This window comes from Polyodon spathula, chromosome 12, assembly GCF_017654505.1.
Source record: "Polyodon spathula isolate WHYD16114869_AA chromosome 12, ASM1765450v1, whole genome shotgun sequence".
NCBI classification, from domain to species: domain Eukaryota; kingdom Metazoa; phylum Chordata; class Actinopteri; order Acipenseriformes; family Polyodontidae; genus Polyodon; species Polyodon spathula.
In genome coordinates, this window is record NC_054545.1 from 20,323,742 (window position 1) to 20,343,709 (window position 19,968).

General features: G+C 39.5%; 1 protein-coding gene across 1 annotated transcript in view; it reads left to right on the top strand.

Moving 5' to 3' along the window:
* Window positions 1-19,968, top strand: part of actn1 (actinin, alpha 1) — a 64,341-nt gene that overhangs the window by 16,063 nt on the left and 28,310 nt on the right. The window contains exons 2-5 of the mRNA XM_041266533.1: window positions 13,768-13,882; window positions 16,649-16,768; window positions 17,473-17,559; window positions 19,676-19,763. Coding sequence (XP_041122467.1) covers window positions 13,768-13,882; window positions 16,649-16,768; window positions 17,473-17,559; window positions 19,676-19,763 — 410 coding nt within the window. The remainder of the gene's footprint in view (window positions 1-13,767; window positions 13,883-16,648; window positions 16,769-17,472; window positions 17,560-19,675; window positions 19,764-19,968) is intronic.

The window sequence follows — 19,968 nt, forward strand, 5'->3', positions numbered from 1 at the left end:
CATGGTTTTGAAGAAAACCGCCAATACAAGTTTAAGTGTCTCAGTTAAAATTAGCAGAGACAAGTGACTGCAGCGGTATAGCCTTCTTATTCTCAAAGTAGTTTTTGTTATATACAGCATTCAAACTTCATTAGAAAAGTGATTTTTTTCAGGTAAACATGTGTAATAATCATTTGTAACAACATTGTAAGCTTTCTTGTGCAATGCCACGTGAACTGTAGATAGAAATCTGTAACAAATGCATTGCTACAAAATATTTTAACTCTGCTGCTATACAGATTTTATTTACCCTCTGCTCTTAAATAATAACCTGTGTTTGTAAATGTCTGTTTTATGCAATGTGACCGACCATTTCCTAATTCTGTTTACTGTCAGCTAATGAAGCTCTTTCTTTAATGTGTTTATTCTTTTGTACTGTAGAATTTTCTAACAAACTGCAGCACCACATTGCCTTGAGCAAAGGATAGCTCTTAATAGAATAGTGCATACCGTGGCAGTACAACATATTGTACAACTTCAGGGTGGTCTTTTAAAACATTCCATGCAAGGAAGTGTGATTTTATTTAATTTATTTCTCCATTTTTAGTAAGCCTTCATTTTATAACTAGTATTCTATACTGTGATATTTAGGTTATCATGCTGTGAGCATTTTCTAATGGCCTGTGACAAGCGTTAGTGTTTGGCTAGGATAGGAATTACTGGGAGAGGGGAGCTGTGAGTTCTGAACACACTGAATCGTAGACCTCCTCCTCTACACTGGGAGAGGGGAGCGCTGAACACTGAATCATAGACCTCCTCCTCTACACTGAGAGAGGGGAGCGCTGAACACTGAATCATAGACCCCCTCCTCTACACTGGGAGAGAGAGGAGATCCGAGCTTCTGCTGCGCTCCATTGACGCCCACGCAAAGCTGTTTTTCCCTCTGTGGCAGGAACTGCAGAGCTTGAACTCAGCAGGTATTTTTGTTCTCTACCACGTTCTAACCTCCAGTGTTTCCATGGTGGAGGCAAGAAAAAAAAATCAAAAAACTTGAAGAGGTTATAGCTACTGCAGCAGAATAACTGCGCAAGTCTTGCATCTTGTGAACTTTGGTTAACCAGTTTTATAGCAAACCTGTGTTCATTGTAAAACGTGACAACTGCTGCTGCACTTGTAAGATTTCTCAATTTGATTTGTGTAAGACTGATGCAGTCTAAAGGTTTATTATTCGTTTATTTAAAACCAGCCCTTATTTCCTCTCAATAGCATCATTCCCACAAGCCTCTTGTGTTGCTGTTGATCTGGTTGGTTTGCTGACCCTGTGCTATCAATACACACGTACCAGTTCACAAAGCTTTAACTTGGGCAGTATGGAAAGATTGTTAGGAAAGGTTTGATTGCCGCACCGTAAATAAATAAATAAAAATATACATCATAATGTACCTGAAATTGTACATAGGCCAATATACTACTTCACACAAAAGACATTACACGCACTGCACGATTCCTAGTCAAAGTTTGCAGGCACGGTTTCAATCTATTAATCAACATATTCATGTATTTTATAGTACAGAAATAGGCAGATTTAACTAGAAGCAGCTTTTCTAGAACAACAACAAAAAACGTGAATATCACAAATGTTATATAATGGAGGAAATAGAGTATTTTACTTTCAGTGGAAATCTCGAACAGAACAAAAAGCGTAATATAATGCAAAGTGTCCTTGAGCTGCTGTTTGCACTGAAAATCAATCCGCACCATCTGAAGATGTGGTGGGGCTGTTGTCACATTACAGGGAAACAGGTTTGCAAATAACAAAGATGTTTTGAGACTGGAAGTCTTGAAATCGACAATCAAGTTATTTTATCAGGTTTGCTACTTTTTTCACTGCAGCGCTTGTAGTCTTCATCAAATGAATCTTTGTGTAACTCTTGAATCTCTTGTCACGCAGTGAAATGAACATAATTTCGGTTTGACACATGTTGCTGTTAACGTTTACGTAAGAAAACGTGTCCTATGGGCTGTTTGATTGGCTATTTTGCTACCTCCTGTGAGCTGTGATTGGCCAAATGGAATGTCACACTTACAATGCAGGCTACACGTTGAATACAAGTCATATATTAGAGGTGGGTTGTTTAAAATAAATATTCCAGAACGATACAATACATCAATGTAATTTTATAAACTAATGTGTGGGCCTCCAAAAATTGCCCCGCAGGCCGTATGTTTGACACTTCTTGTCTAGGGGTATTGAACCCCCTTCCCACCCTATAAAGATAAGTAATTATTTGTCAAATAAGTTGACAAATCCAGCATCTTTTAAAAAGCAAATGGAAGATATAAAAGCATGTTTGGTGTGAGGAGGATATACAGAAGGATTTTAAAATGCTGCTGGCCTTGCTTGTGATTCTTCTTTTCTCCCTGGCCACCTCGTTAAACTGACTGTGTTCTGATCAGCTGAAAGGGGAGAGCTGAGTGGTTCCGCTGTCTGTGAAACTGCATAACGATAAGAAGAGTCAAACCCTCAAGGATTAGGAAAATACAACATTTAAAATCTCAAAAGAAAACGACCTGTATTGAGAATATTCAGCATGATGTCTGCAGGACCAATTATAATGTTGATAAGGGTAATGGATTGAAGGCCTTATCTCTGGGTACCTTCCTGTAGTGTTCAGCAGTACTGCTGGTCAGTGTGGCTGGACCTAGTTCTCAAGCAGGAACAAGGTTGTCAGGCTGGGTTGATGTAGAATACATAATCCAGCCAGGAGTGCACAATTGTGAAGATTCCCCTGATAAATGGAGCCGATGTAGACATTTTGCTACTGTTTTATGTTGTGTGCACTGCATGGGAGTGGATAAAAAGGTAAGTGACATGACTGCCTTGGTATCTCTGCCCAGAACTGATCAATACATTTGGATGTTTCACAATAGACACTCTTGTTTGTCCCTGTTGCCATTTTAGACTTATGTTTTTAAAAGGTGCTGTGACCTTAAAGCGATTGTCTACAAGGGTGAACGAAAATCTTTGATTTCCAATGTTTGTTTGCCGGCATATAAGCGGCCCAGTGCTCAAACTGTGCTGAAGGTTGGCCTCTAATCCTTCAGCCAGGACTGTTCCCCAGACACTCTTTCGGGTCACAGATCTGTCTTGCCTGAACTCAACTGTTGCCTAGCTTTCAAACAACCACTTCTGTTCTTGCACCCCTACTTTTAAATGGGGATTGAAGGACATTGTTTCCAGTAATCTCAGTGATAACACCAGTTTTAAAATCTATGTGAAACTGTCCCTCTGGTTGTATGAGCTTTCTCCCCAGCCCCCCACACACCTCCTTCAATTTCTTTCTTTCTTTCTCTCTACCCTCTTTCTCTCCTCTCAGCTGCATTTTTGCTGCCTCTAGGCTGGGCTCTGCTGTTGCCATGGCAACCAGTTCAAAGCACTGCAGAGCTCACAAGGGAGAGAGGATGTCTTTAGTAGGTTGCTGAATTAAATAGGCTGCTGACCTATACAAACCTGCAAGAGCAGTAAACCATCTCGTACTGCCTCTATAATGTCAGTATATGAAGTATACCATATACTGTCGTCTTCCTCCCCGAGGCTGCATATCACCAATGGATATCATGGAGTCACTGTACACATGTAGGTCACACCTACAGTTTAATAACTTGATATCCGTTGACCCGAAACTTGGTAAGGACATTTTTTATTGAGAGTTAGAATCTGGTGATACAATGAGGTGTCTTTAGGTACGTGTGTATGTCACACTTTTATTTTTACATATCCAGAAAACCGCGTGCCCAGGTGTGACAAAACTTAGTAATGCCATTCTCTATTAAGAGTCTTGTATTCTGGTGCTGTGTGGAGGAACCTGGCAGTCTGTCTCTGTCTGTCTGTGCTCAAATGTCACGCTTACATATCAGCAGTATATACGATGGATGGAAGTCATGTATGCCAAGACAAACAATTTTAGAAAAAAATCTTTTGAAACAGAAGTTTTGCTTTTGTGGATGAGGAAAAAGTTAAATACAATTGTTTTTCAGCATTTTTTCTTTGCGGAACTCCAAAAATGCTAATTCAAAAGTATCCACACCCTTTGATGTTATGATAGTATTGTCTACAGGGTGCTATAAATATCAATATGATAATGCAGAACCTAATTCTAGCAAAGTCTAGATTGTAGGCAAACATTCTTAGAGTATAAAAGGGATAGGCATGGGGTGATTGCTGTCATTACCAATAAGTTAATATGGAAAAAAAGTGAAGAGCTATCTGAAGACCTTAGGAAGAAAGTTATTTGTCATAAAGCTGGAGAAGGATACAAGAAAAATTTCCAAGCATTTGAATATCCCAATTTCAACTATTGTTTCTATTATCAACTACAGGACTCATTGTACTGTCACAGTGCTCCCTCTGTCTGGAAGAAAGAAGGTTCTTTCACCAAGAACAAGTAGAATAATTGTGAGGCATAGCAATCAGAGATGGACTGCCAAAGATATTCAAAGTGAACTGGCTGCAAGTGGGACTGGGGTTTCCATGTCAATCAGAGATTGAATATCGCATGATGAAGGTCTCAATGGTCGCAGGCCAAGGAAAAAGCCACTCTTAGGAAAACGTCACAAGGACAATCACTTAGCTTGCAAAATGGCATTTGAATGCTGGATGAGAGTTCTGGTCAAAGGTTTTGTGGAGTGATGAAACAAAAATCAAACTGTTTGGTCACGCTGATGGTCATTGTGTTTGGAGAAAGTCTGCTGAGGCGTACTAAGAAAAGAACACCGTACCTACTGTAAAGCATGGAGGTGGCAATATCCTTCTATGGGCCTGTTTTTCCTCTAATGGCACAGGAAATTTTTAGTTCCAGTACATGTTTTGATTCCATAGCATACCAAAAGATATTGGCCAATCATCTGAAACCCTCCGCTACAAAACTTGGTTTAAAGCGCAACTGGACGCTCCACCACGACAATGATTCAAAGCACACATCAAAATTTCCTTCAGAATGATTAAAGAAGAATAAAATGAAGGTTGTGGAATGGCCTAGTCAAAGTGCCAATGTAAATCCGATTTGAGAATCTTTCGTATGAGTTGAAGGCTGTGCATAAGAGAAGTCCTCACAGATAAGTTGTTATTGTTAAAGGTGCCTCAACTAGATATGAATTTCAATTTCCTTGTCAGGGTATGAATACTTTTTGAATTAGCATTTCAAACTAACTTTTTCTATTCAAATGACTGCACTCATTGCGTTGTTGCACTCATGTAAATTAAGATAGTGCCACAGGGAATAAATTACGGTCTGCTTGGGGGTCTAGACAGACGAGTAACGTGCGTTAACAACATTAATCTAAAACAGCAGTTTTGCTCTGGAGCATTGTCTGGGGTTTGGTTTTGGTTGCTAGAGCATTGTCTGGGGTTTGGTTTGGTTTGGGTTGCTATGGCTGGTGAGTTTCTGTGTCCTTTTTATCTGTACTCTCACACTTTTTTGTGTAAATATTGACACTTGCTGGTTTTGAATGAGCACCTGCTTCCAGTGGCAGGCTCTTTGGAAATGAAAGCGTCATTGTGAACGGAATTACCTTTTCAGCTGCTCACCGCTTGTTCAACAAAGGCATTTAAAACATACACAGTATGGAAAAACAATCACAAACTGAAACCAACAGTTATTCTATGTTTGGAATTTGGTCTGTAGTGAGGAAGCTGGAGGAACAAAATTATAGGAAACAAGATGACATCGAGAGAGCTGGTGTAAGGGACATGAAGTATTGTTACAGTAAAAGCTTATTATGTCCAGTCGTGTCTGGCTAAGAGAACACTCTTCAGGAAGCAAGCCCAAGTGTTCTTTTAAGATGGAGTTAACCAGCAGACACTATGAATCAATCAATACGTATGACTTGTCATGATGCACGTGCATCAACATATGAAATTTAAATGAAATTAAATGACCTGAATAAGGGAAAAACAATAGGCAGTTGTATGTTAATAAACTATAGTGCCGAGACAGAATTTTCATGTTCGGATAGTCAAGATTTAAATATTCATTTGGATATTCATTCATTTTAAACACTTTATCAAAGCCATTTTATGTAGCACTGTAGTAAAGTTGAAAAATATCCCTGTTGTAAGAAAGTCCTTACTTTACCCTTGTGAATTAACTACAAAACAAAGAAAGCAGTGCAGTAGTTAAATCTCATGTGTATTTCAAGTAGAAACAAGATAGACAACGCATTATTTAAATAATCCTTGCCATTTTTGTGTTGTCACAATAAACAAAGTGGCCATAGTCAGGCTTTCATCAAGTAATAACATTTAGTTTTTAAAATGGAAAATGGGGCGTTGTACAATGGGGGGAAAAAAGCATTTACTTAGTTTTTTATTTCCCTTTTTTTGCGTTCCACTTCCAAAAACTAGGATTGCATTATGAAAGAAAATGAAAACGTTGATTGCTATATGAGTCATTTCTTTTGCAAGTGTGACCTGTGTCCTGTTGCAGACAGAAATGGACCCGTTTTTGACTCATTTTTTATTTATTTGTTATTTATTTATAGCAGCGTTATTTATCAAATAATGACCAGCAACACTCACCAGAGCATGGGGCTGATCTTCGCTGACAGTCAGGGCGTCCTAGGAGAACACGCCCCCACTGCTCCATGCCTGCCAATGGAGTGCCAGCAGGACACGCCCCCATTCGCAGCCGCAGTGCCAATGGGATGCCAGCAGGACACACCTCCCACTCGTAGCAGTGCCAAATGGCCCAGTCAAAGCCCAGAATCTGATTGAGAATCTGTGGCAAGATTTGAAGATTGCTGTCCACCAACCATCCGCATCCAACTTGACAGATGTTGAACAATTTTGCCAAGAATAATGGGTGAAATATTGCACCAAAAAATTACCCCAAAAGACTCGCAGCTGTAATTGCTGCAAATGGTGGTTCTACCAAGTACTGACGGGGTGGGGGGTGACTACTCACCTAACCAAGACATTTCAGTTTTTTTTTTTTTTTTTGTTTTGTTTTTGTTTACTTGTTTCACAATAAACATTATCTTGCTTCTTCAAAGTGAGTAGGTTGTCTAAATCCCATTTAAGTGCATCAGGATTTCAGGTTGTTTCTGGGGGGTGAATACTTAATATATGCACTGTGTGTTATAGTTTATATATTATTACACACACCAATTGTGTTGCTGCTCTTTTAATTTTATCAGCACCTATGCCAGTAATCATTAAGCATATTGTTAAACTACTAGCAATTCCTGCATTCACTTTAATACTACATACTGGTCTTTTATTGGAGTCATCCACACTATACTGCTGTCTGTACTGGTGGTAAGCCACGTCCAGACCCCCCCCCGATCGAGACACACGGCTGAGAAATTTGCATGCTGTGTTATAAACTGTTTGGAGGTTGTGCTGCTTCAAATTTTCCTTTTACTTTCTCTAGTTCTTGCAACACACACTATCCCTGGCAGACTTCATGTTCTGGCAATTACCACAGGAACACCTGCCAGTTCAACAGTTTTATTTCAAAATGAAGTGAGCATAGGAGAAGTGGTTTCGTAACGGTATATTCTAGAAGATCCTCCCTTGTCTGAGGAAACTGCATCAGACTTGGAATCTGAGCTACTTCTAGTCCTGAAGCCACGTTTACTTCGTCTGACCTGGCAGAATCGCTAAGTGGACAACACTCTTCCTTCAATATGTTGCCTTCGTGACGTGACGGTATCCGCTCAACTATAAACAGTCTACTTTTATATCGTGGTGTTCCCCAATTTTGAGTTACAAGAGTTCTTTTTTACGTTATCATTTTGAAGCGCTTAAAGAATAAATTTCTAGTGTTTCCGGCATTTATAAATTGGGTTGTGGTTCCCCTTTAAATAGCGAGTCTCCCTGCAAATGAGCGAGACCTGGCATGTCGGCTGCAGTTCAGTGAGGAATGTTTATTTCTCCACAGCGGGAGATGGCTAGGTGACTTTGTAATCCGCCTGCATGAAAAGTATAACTGAAACAGCTTCCGTGTTTTAATTGCATAAAGGAAGGACCTTGTAATACAAACTGTACCCCCCCAAAAAAGCAGTGCTGTAATAGTCACAAATTGGGAATCAAGTAGAATCTTTGACATACCAAGCTCATTTGTTCGAGTCGAGTCCTCTATCTGGGTCGAGTCATTAGTTCTGAGAGTTTGATTTAATTGGATTCTTTTTACTGGAGGTTAGCAATTTACAAGTGAGAGAAAATAATTTCAATTAAATACAAAGTTAAGATGCACAATAATGTGGTCATACTTGCCCCACTGATCACCATTAAAGGTCTGTGGTTTCTGCCTTGTGTATTGTCTCTGTTTCAGTGAATTCATGATTCCTTGGCCTATTTATAAGCATGATTTGTTATTGACCATACAGAGGCCCTTTTACCTATGCTCAATTGGGTTGGATGTACAGTAATGGATACCACAAAACAAAAGAAAACATTTAACCATTTATTTACAATTTTACTGATGGCGGCCCGAGTGTTTCATTTTTTCTCAGCAGTAAAACTCTTCGATGTTGTGTTTTATTTAAAAAAAAAAAAAAAAATATATATATATATATATATATATATATATTCCTCCAGATACCTTAGCCATATGAAAGGAAATGTTGTGGCATTTAATTTGATATACAGCTGTTGCTTCTAAGCTTAAAACATAGAAGCTACAAAGGAAAACTATCCAAGTAATGCAACTGAGATGAAATCAGAGTTTTAAAATCATTGCATACTTGCACCAGTTCAAAATAACTAATTTGCTAATATTACAGAAAGAAATGTATCTTGAAAGGCTAGGAGTTTAGCATAATAATAATGTGTGTTACAAAATACTAGTAAGTAATTTTCGTTATTTTCAGATAAAGGATTGTTTATTAATGCGCTTTATAAATAAAATAAAATAAAATAATGCGCAAAATAAATACATGGCACCCTTTAACCACCTATGCTTAGCACAATAAAATCCCAGTTTATCAGAAATGTAGATAAAATGCGCAAACGTACAATAACACTAAGAGGTCCTTTTTTTTTTTGAATAACCTTTAATGTAAAATACTGGTATTGAAGCTGCGGTTTCATACCCCAGCAACACAAACACATTGATTTTTTTTTTTTTTTTTTTTAACCGGGACAGTGTAGTTTAACCAATATGACAAGATCCAGACTAACATGCTCGTTTTGGTTGTTAGAAATCTTGCAAAGAAAGTAAATTAGACCAGACAACCATTATGGCTACTATAATGAACTGTGAGTGCTTTTTATTGCTTTGCTACAGGTTCAGCATGAGTCTGCATTGACAGACTTTTGCAGTGTGACTCGGAGGCAGGGTTGCCAGATTTCTGACAGAAAAATAGCGACGTCGTTCTTCAAAACAAGAGTATGGGTGTTCATGCAAATTCCAACCCACGACTCTCAAAAAACAAGCCCAGTCCCGCTTATTATAAACGGACTTGGCAACTCTGTTTGGAAGCTTTAGGTCTGCTTTCCTCTGCAGGTGACGCGTCACATTGATCTTGCAGTGTTCGGAAATCTGAGATTCTGGCAATGAAGTCTGTATTCATTCTCGTCTTTCCACCGCACATGCATGCAATTTGACACACAGGAGTTTCACAGCTATCACATTACATGCACATAAAATAAATTAACACAAAATCCAAAGAATATAAAAACATTGCTAACATTTGACATGCGGTAGAGTTTTAATGACATGTCGGCAAACTTTATATTTTTGCACTTTCTAGCAAATGCACTGTAATGATGAAATAAACAAGCATCAATGAACTCTGTTTTGATCAGCTTCTAGCACATTCCTGTTATGTATTGTCTTTGACTTTTTTTTATAAATAATGTGCACTGGGATTCACTTAAACTAAAAGAACAGAAGAAACCACAGCCACAATAAGCTTCAGCAAAGAGATCGGGGTGGTAATTTGAAAGACGTTTCAGTATGTTGGTGGTGTTTCCTCCTTTTTGTTTTTTACTTCTTTTTAAAACACTTTTGACATTTTGACTGTCCGCGTTCAGCCAGATTGCTCTTATCTGGCTGAAATCCCAAATAGTTCCACATCAAGCTTCTCTCTCCGACATTTGCTGTGACGGCTGCAGTAATTTAATTTTCTCAGAAAGCGCAGGGAAAAATTGGAAATGAGTAAGCTTAGTTCATATTGTTTTTAAAACACACAGCTAGTTTTGTTTTAAAAGATAAAAAAAAACAAAAAAAAAAAAAACTACACAGTACCAGTTTTGAAAAGCCCCCCTGATTTTATTAAATATTGTAGGATTTTGGTATCGTAATGTATGGTAAGTATCGATATACCATGGAACACTAGTCACAAATGGAGATTAGATAAAGGGGCATTCAGAACAGAAAATAGGAGGCACTTTTTTACACAAAGTATTGTGGGAGTTGGAACCAACTTCCCAGTAATGTTGAAACTGACACCCTGGGGTCCTTCATGAAGCTGCTTGATTCTGAGATCAATAAGCTACTAACAACAGAACAAGCAAGATGGGCCAAATGGCCTCCTCCTCATTTGGTAAACTTTCTTACTTATTTTCTTAGATATTGACATTACGCTATAGTGCAAGTACTTTAAATAAAATGTAGAAGTAGTCTGGGGCAATGTTGCGACTGTGGGCTTCATAAAGAGAAGTAGTCCTGGGATAGTGCTGTGACTGTGGGCTTCATAAAGAAAAGTAGTCCTGGGATAGTGCTGTGACTGTGGGCTTCAGAAAGATGCACATTTGAAAGTTGTAAAACAGTGTTTGGGCCCAGTTTCAAAGCTGTAATATAGTATAAAATTGGCCTGGCTCCTGAAACCTGCTTTCCTGCGTCAGATATCTGGCTGCCGTCTTACCAGTGTGTGATGTGGAAGGGGAGGAGAGATCTTCCCAGTGTGTGTGTGTGATGTGGAAGGGGAGGAGAGATCTTCCCAGTGTGTGTGTGTGATGTGGAAGGGGAGGAGAGATCTTCCCAGTGTGTGTGATGTGGAAGGGGAGGAGAGATCTTCCCAGTGTGATATGGAGGGAGGGTGAGGGGCAGCCCTTGGACGCTGGACAATTTGAGAGGAGCTGGCAGTGCAGCAGGAAGTGTTTTGGGAGTCAAGTTGATCTTGAAACTGAGAGGGGGGGCAGTCACTGCACAAAGATAAAGAAACGCCATGGTTTCCTTCAGATATTTACACACCTATTGTATTACATTTTTCACTAAATATTTTTTTTCTGAATTCTTCTGGCCTTATGTGGTAACCATGTAGAACTAGTTGCTACCATTTATCAGACCAGCATATAGCACAGATATACAGTGCCCCGTGTATTTCACTGGGTGACTCGCACAGCCAACATATAGCACTGATATACAGTGCCCTGTCGATTTCACTGGGTGACTCACGCACTGATATACAGTGACCTCTGTCTATTTCACTGGGTGACTCGCGCACTGATATACAGTGACCCCTGTCTATTTCACTGGGTGAGTCGCACACTGATATACAGTGCCCTGTCTATTTCACTGGGTGACTTGCACACTGATATACAGTGACCTATTTAACTGGTTGAAAAAATAAACAGATAGTCTCTGCTCTTAAATAATAACCTGGGGTACATGTTTGTGTTTTAAGCAATAAGACCGATCATTTCCCAATTCTATTTACCATCAGCTATTTATTGATTTCATTTTATATGTTAAAGTGTTTTAACAAACTACATCGCCACGTCATTTTGAGCAAATCATAGATCTTAATACTGCTGTAGTAAAACATTGAGTGTACAGCTTCAGTTTTTATTTTATTTATTTATTTATTTATTGATTGTGATTTTGTCTTTATAAAAAAGAAATGTACCAAGTTGTTTGGCATAGTAAAATACTAAATACCAAATGTTTAAATCATTTCATGAAAGGAAGTGTGATTTGTAGGTTTTATTTTTGTGAATTACATTAGTCTTAATTTTTTAAGTCTTTATTTTATAACTTGCATGATGTAATGTATACCGTGATATTAAGGTTCACAGTATTTTTTTAATGGTTATCATACAGTGCAAATTTTATACCATCCCTATTGAAAACCAAAAATTCTATCTTTAAGTTGTTTTCACAGCCCACTGCTGGTCAAGGTAGGGATAGCAGCTTGTAGCCTGTCAATATAATAGTCTTGTCTCTGTAAAACCTATTCATGCTTCCTAAACAAACAACATATTTGAAACGTTACTTGTGCTGGTCTAAGCCCTTGTAGGTCTGAAACTAAGGGGCCGATCTGGTCAAATCGCAGCCACGTGGTGTGCAGGGCGAGTCATACAGTGCAGGTTCGTGTCCTGGCTGCGTGGGTTTGGAAGGCAAAACCAGCAGCGACTGTTTCTCTTCAAAAAACTACAGCGAACCCTGCTAGCCAGATGCCCAGTGAGTTCAAAGGCGGACACCTGCAGGGCTGGCCTTTGTCCTCCAGAGGTCGGTAGTTCGCTGACATCTGCTCTCGAGTTCCTGGGTGTAAAAGAGAAAGCTGGATTGATCATGGGATCTGAGGACACCCACTGAACCTTCATTTCTCCTGAGCTGTGTGGGGGAATTGATGGGGTGAAGGGAAAGATTATTGGACATTACAAGTTGGTGAGCAAATGGTGGGTAAAATATTTGGGCACAATTAAATATAAAAAAAAAAAAAAAGGTGGAGGTGGATTGATTTGGATTAGCCCAGTCCACAGAGATCTGGGTCTGTGGTCTGGGACAGAGTCGGAAAAGAGGGGAGGGGAGAGAAGGGATGCTGACAGTTCCAGGGGAAAAAAAAAACATATTTTAAAAAAATACACAGCCAAAAATAGTTTAACTGCCTTGCAGGGAATTTCTATTCCTGGCCACAGAGATACAGAATGTGACACTTTCACTTTTATGTATAGCCAGAGCAGCGCATTAGACCAGTGTGGTGAAGCTTGTCAAGCACACACTTCAGCACAAGCTGCTGGGGCTTCAACATATACAGATATGGGGAACTGTTTCCACTTCCCACGCTTCCAGTTTGTGCCAAATTCACAATGAAGAGTCCAAAGACCAGTTTATGAAAAAGTTAAACTAACATTCAGAAATGCTGTGATCAAACTTAGCTTGGCTCAGACAGTCTCCCTATTTATTAGAGGTCAGCAGCTGTTTATCTTCTCTATGTTGCTGCTCCCTTACAGTCATTCTGAGTGGTTCCACTGCACTTACTGTCCTCAATCTACTTTTTTTTTTTTTTTTTTTTTTTCTATAAAAGTCTGTGTTGGATGTTTCCGCTGATTCAGTAGCTGCTCTTCAGGTCTAGTTGTCTGATGTCGATATATTTAACACAGCCTAGATCGGGGGGAGGGGGATTACCGTGACAGACCAGTAAAAGCACTCGCTCTTTTAAGAAATACAGAATGTACTAAAATATGTAAACTACACTAATGCGAGAACACATTTAAACTTAACACCCCTACAACTTATTTTTAGTGTGTTTTACACTTAACTCTGATCTGAAGCGGTTGTAGTTCTTCAGTAAAATATGTACAGAATACCTACTGATACGGTGTAAGAGAAGTGCTCTGTTAGAATATGTTTGAAACATACAAAATATATACGCTGACACTAGTAATTCTAGTTTTTTAAACTGAGCGCCGTCCGCCGCCCGGCCCCCCGTGTGTTGCAGCCTGTCTGATAGCAGTGGTTGTGTGCCTGTGTTGCCTGTGTTGCAGCCTGTCTGACAGCAGTGGTTGTATGCCTGTGTTGCAGCCTGTCTGATAGCAGTGGTTGTGTGCTTGTGTTGCAGACGTTCACAGCCTGGTGTAACTCTCACCTGAGGAAAGCTGGGACTCAGATTGAGAACATTGAGGAGGACTTCAGGGATGGCCTCAAACTCATGCTGCTGCTGGAGGTCATATCAGGTACCCCCACCCCCTTGTCTTTGTCTGTCTGTCTGTCCAAGATTTACCCATGTCTGGAGTTTAATAACGATAATGGCCTGCAGTATGCAACTGTAACGTTTGCCGGCTGCAGTTACAAAACCTCTACGTTAACGAGACATTCTAGTGATAAGGCTTTGTAAAAGAAACTCCAAGTTGAAGCGTCATTCAATGGAGAGGGCAGGTTAATGGGACAGTAGATGCATACAGAAGTTTTGTTGAGCAGGTTTAAGTCATTGAAAACAAAAAAGGAGGTACGCACACCAATCGTGTAGGTGGGGTGCAGGTTAACGAGAACAAGTAATTTAAAAGAAAAGGTAATAACCACACAAGCACAATCCAAAAATAATTAATTAAAAGAAACTTAGACATTTCGACACCGGAGTGTCTTCATCAGGGTAAAAGTTTGTACAAAACAGGTATATTTTAAAGGTTTCAAGTAGTCAATCACAGGTGAGTCATTTCATTCATGTGAAAATTCAATAATTACTATAAGATCAGTCAAGGAAGATTAACAAGGTCAATTACCGATTTAGAGTTACATAGTTAAATTGTTCTAACAGTTTAACAAAATAAATTTTAAATTGAGAAGTAAACTAATTTATACAATCATATGCAAGAAGCACTTATCAATTACCATATAGTTGCTGTACAGTTAATATAGAAATATTATAAAAAGAAATACACAATTAAGGAGGCACATTACTCGGACAACAAAATGCAAATCCTGTGTAATCATAAAACATTTTTAGATTAATAGTCAATTGCCAATGATTAAGTTACATAGTTCAGTTCTATTAGAGTGTAAAGAAGACTATTTTAAATCGAGTAACAGACATTTATACAGTTATTTCACAAGAATCAAATTCCACATTCATATCATGGGGGGGATTAGTGTTTTCAAAAAAGCAATCCAAAACGGTTTGCTTTGTAAAAACAAATTATCCAGATCACCTCCCCTTCTAGACAAATTAATTTCTTCAATTCCTAAATACTGAAGAGGAGAGACAGGATGTTGAGCCTCAGATTGAGCAGCTATGGGATGAACTGTGTTTTGACATCTAATCGCCCTGCGATGTTCAGCAATTCTGTATTTAAGGGAGCGTGTAGTTTTGCAAATGTATGCTTTACGACATGGACAAGATATCATATAGATTACACCAGTCTTATTACATATTACTCCTTTTATAGGAATGGCTTTACCATTAAGTGGATTTTTAAAGAAGTTTGACCTGATGTGCCATTGCATTAAGCCACATTTGATATGGGGGCCCAGAAGTGTCTGTTTTGATGCAAGGGGTTAAATCTGCCCTAACTAGGGTATCTCTTAAGTTACGCCCTCATCTAAAAGTTAGATGAGGGAGGGTCCAAAAATTATTTTGACATTGTAAGACTTGCACCTTTATTTTTTCTCCACATTTGGACTATTTAGTAATCAACATAACTGGATTTGAGATCATCAATGTATCTTTTCCAAGCCACTGTATGTTTTAAGAAGTGGTTAATCTGGGGATTCTAAATGAATAATTCTTCCAAATATCCAACATTATAGATTTGCATAAAAATCAGATTGAAAAGCAAAGGTAAAATATCCAAATCTCGCTAGTTAAGGAAATGTTCTGAGGAAATGAGCTTGTAGACCGTTAGTATAAAGAGATTCAACATCACAGGTTACCAAAATAACATCAGAAGAAACGTTTAGAGAATCAATAATACTAATCATATCCCCAATATCTTGGACATAAAAGGGCTACAATTGGACAATAGATTTAACAAAAGAAATCCACAAAACTAGATAAAGATGATTAGGGAGTCTATACCAGCAACTACAGGGAGACCAGGAGGGCTAATCAAATTCTTATGAAGTCATTCACATTAATACTTGATATGCAATATATGCAATACAAATGACTTACCTGAAGTAACACCAGTGAGCACAAGGGGGAATCCCATTTCCTTGCACATGCATCGTTTTTGTTTTGATTATTGAATGGAAAAAGCATTTTTTTTTCATGTAAGTTTTGACACAGAAAGATTGCAGATGACATACATCAGAACAGTTCTCAGGAATGTATTCGTTTTCACTTTTTTTGTGTCTTTTTTGTTGAGTGTTGACTAAATGGGCAAAAAAAGAGAACCACCCCCCTGACAGGTCCTCCAAACAGGTCCTGAAGAAGCTTGATTGTTATTTCTTTAATCTGCTTATTGTAATGTCTCTCCAAAACATGAAGAGCAAACCTGACCATACAGTATGAAATGCATGCCTCCTTCTCTACCCAGAAATGACTCTTTTCTTCTAAATTTTTCATAGTAGCTAAAGCCAATGTCGCAGGAAACCCCTTGGCAGGAAGGAGACATTCTCTTATTGGTCTGAATAATGTAGGCTCTCTTCCGTTTAAACCGATAGATGTATTTCTCACCACGTTCAGAACAGGCTGTCCTGAAGTCCTTCAGCGTGTCTGAGAGGAAGCTTGTATAAGTCGGTAAGCCGCTGGCAGCGATTAGCAAACTCATCCAACACTCCCACTGCTGCATTGCTTTAACCTGTGGCCTTATCGGTGATGTAGACCCCATGCCTTGACAGTGGGTATGTTACGGTAGTTGGTACACCGCTGTATTCTATGATTCTCTCAATTCTCCATTACAGACGGTGTCCATTGTAGTTGCAGATCTTTTTCAGTCAGCTATTATTTCTTCATGTTGCGCTGGCTTTCTCTCTCTCTCTCTCCCCCCCCCCCCTTCCCCCAGGCGAGCGCCTGGCCAAGCCAGAGCGAGGGAAGATGCGGGTTCACAAGATCTCCAATGTGAACAAGGCCCTGGACTACATCGCCAGTAAAGGGGTGAGACTGGTGTCCATCGGGGCTGAAGGTGAGAAATAAACTTCCTGTATAACCTTTTTGCCAACCACAAGGAGTTCAGCACACAGCAGGAGAGAGAAGGAGAGGTGAAGGTGTGTATATGAGAGTGGAGGGGGAGATGTGAAGGTTTGTTTGTTTGTGAGGGGGGGGGGGGGGGGCAGGTAGATTCATCTTACCCCAGTCAGTTTTTGTATATAGCTCAATAGCTGATACAGTTATTGTGTAATCAGCTGTATCATTTATAATTTGAGATAGACAAATTCTATCTGAGATCTCGCTCTTTTCCGAGCTCTGAGTTGTGCTCCTTTAACAGTCGGTTGTGCTGAATTGTTCTCTCTGTGCTGCAGTGAAAGCAGGCGTGGCTCTGATAGAGCTCAAAGGGGAATGGGGCTGAATGCCTGTCTTTATGCAAAGTGAGTTGGGATGTAGCAGATAAATCCATGTAGAACTGAGAGGGTGGAACGTTTACACTGTAAACACAAATACAGATCAAAACAGCATTTGATTTTACCAAGTTACCTGAAAATATTCTCTTTCTTTATTAGGATGTTGCATTCCTTTTTTTTCCCCAGCGTGTTTCCTCATTGTTCACATCTTGATGAATTGTAGACCACTTTGATGGAATTGTGCATGTGCACATCAGTGTGAGGATGTGGTCAGTACAATAGAAGGTACAGGGCTCCCCTTTCTGAATGCCTGCCTGTGTGTCCACAGAGATCGTGGATGGCAATGCGAAGATGACCCTAGGAATGATCTGGACCATCATCCTCCGCTTCGCTATTCAGGACATCTCCGTCGAGGGTAGGTCTGATTCTCCCCAGCTTTCTAATATCTCTGCTTAAGACCATAACACAAGTTACTGCACAAGCAAGGGGTGCCATCTGAGGTTTGTTTTCCAGGCACTTACTAAATGCCATAAGTTATTTGCCTGTTCATTATACCACAGGTTTGGGCCCTTTCCAGTTTAGGAGTAGTTTGGGCCCAGCTGAGCTGATAGAGTAGGGCGTGGGACCGGCATTCAGAACAACAACAGGAAAGCGCTCAGATAGGACCGGCATGCGGTCTGTTTTCAGATAGGACTGGCACACGCTCTGGACCGGCACGCGGTCTATTTTCAGATAGGACTGGCACACGCTCTGTTTTCAGATGGGAGCGGCACACGGTTGGTTTAAAGATGGGCCTGGCACGCGCTTGGTTTTCAGATAGGCCTGACACGCGCTCTGGACCGGCACGCGCTCGGTTTTCAGATGGGAGCTGCACGCGCTCTATTTTTGCTTCTTTTGTGAAATATTTCTCAAGTGGTCATTCGTATGGATTGAGAAAGACAGCTTTTAGTTAAAGATATTTAAGTGAAGGTCCTTAAAGTCATTTGTAAATACGGTGTTGTAAGCTGTATGATGCAGTCGTTCTGATCCATACATGTGGTCATGCTGCAGTTGTGGAGGCGCAGTACTACGTGCTCTGAAGAGTGTTGCTATTAAAACATACAGACTCTGTACAGATTTAGGTTGAAATGTAGGTCTTTTCTGGGCTCATCGATTAACAAGCTTAAAAGTGTAATGCTAATAATAATAACTACAGTTATGTAATTTTTTTACTCCGTTATGAAGCTGTTCTCAATATTGAATAAGAAATGCTAAATATTTCCAGAAATCTAGTTACTGCTAGTCTAAAGGCATTTTCTATCTGAACGTTAATCATTGAACATGAATCATTTGTAGCAAAGTTTTTGATTTCAATTGGTTACCATAAAATTGTAAAATATAGAAACTTAAATATTGTCCTGAATATTTATCCAGACCTACAGACATAAATCACATTGTTTTAGTACACTTTTTAATATGACAGACCATTAAATTAAGACCTATTTTTTGTTATTATCTATTGTCATTTAATCATAGTGGTTAACTTTACCTTACTACCCTGTTTACAAAGGCTTATTTCTGAAAAATAACTAATGGCGTTTTGCTCCTTTTTTGAATTGACTAAAAGCCTCCCTGTTTGAAATTCACATGCGCAGTATAGGAGATATCACCTAAACAAGAGTGACAGATTAAGAACCTCTCTGCCAATGGACATCTCCAGTTCATTACTGTGTTCTGTCCATAGTGAAAGTCATCCTCCTGAATTCATGAAGCTATACATACACTGTGCTACACAAGAGGAGGCTGTGTGACCCTGAGCAAGTCACTTAACCTCCTTGTGCTCCGTGTTTCGGGTGAGACGTTGTTTTAAGTGACACTGCAGCTGATGCATAGTTCACGCACCCTAGTCTCGTATCTTGTAAAGCACTTTGTAATGGTGGTCCACTATGAAAGGCGCTATATAAAAAAACAAAGATTATTACACTATATCTATTTAACCTTTTTAAATTGTACTGAATAGCCCTGGAGTCCACTGCACTAAATAATATATTGGATTGGATTTAGACATTTTTGAGGTATCTGACATTGTGACCAGATCTCTTTCTGTCTGTATGTATGTTCACTGTTTTGTGTAACAGATATTTAACTGTAGCTGGCTTTTCTTCTGGCTGACTGTACTCACGTAGCACTGCCACATGCAAGACAGTCGTAGATCCACATTGATATACATAGAATTGTGGGTTATATTTTGTGATTCTGAATGAGAGATCACTTATCTGTATAGATTAGGTATTGGCTAAATAGAGACTGGACTACATTTTGTAAAGACTTAATGAGAATAGAGAACATGTTGAGAAAAAAAAAAAGGAACATTTTCCACCATTAGTGGGAACAAACTGGTCTTTTTCCAGAGCTATGTAAACTAAACCTTTATGCATTACTGTTAATTGATCTAGCCGTGGTATGTTACTATTAATTGGCACACTAGTAATAGAGAAGAGCGGTGTGGAGCCCCCCTTGTCTCACCCAGTCCTCTTTCCCCCTCCACCCAGAGACCTCAGCCAAAGAAGGCCTACTGCTGTGGTGCCAGCGAAAGACTGCGCCATACAAGAATGTCAACATACAGAACTTCCATATAAGGTAAAAGAGCTACAGTAACCGCATGCTTTATTAATGCTAGCCAAGTGTGACTGTGTGTGGGGTGGGGGGAGGAGGTGTCTGTCTGTGTGTGGAGCGATGTTTGTGTGTGTGTGTATGGGCTGTATGTCTGAGGGTCAGCCTGTTCATGCAAGTGTGTGGTGTAGCACACTCAATGGGGCATTTTCTTATCTCTTTAGGGAAGACA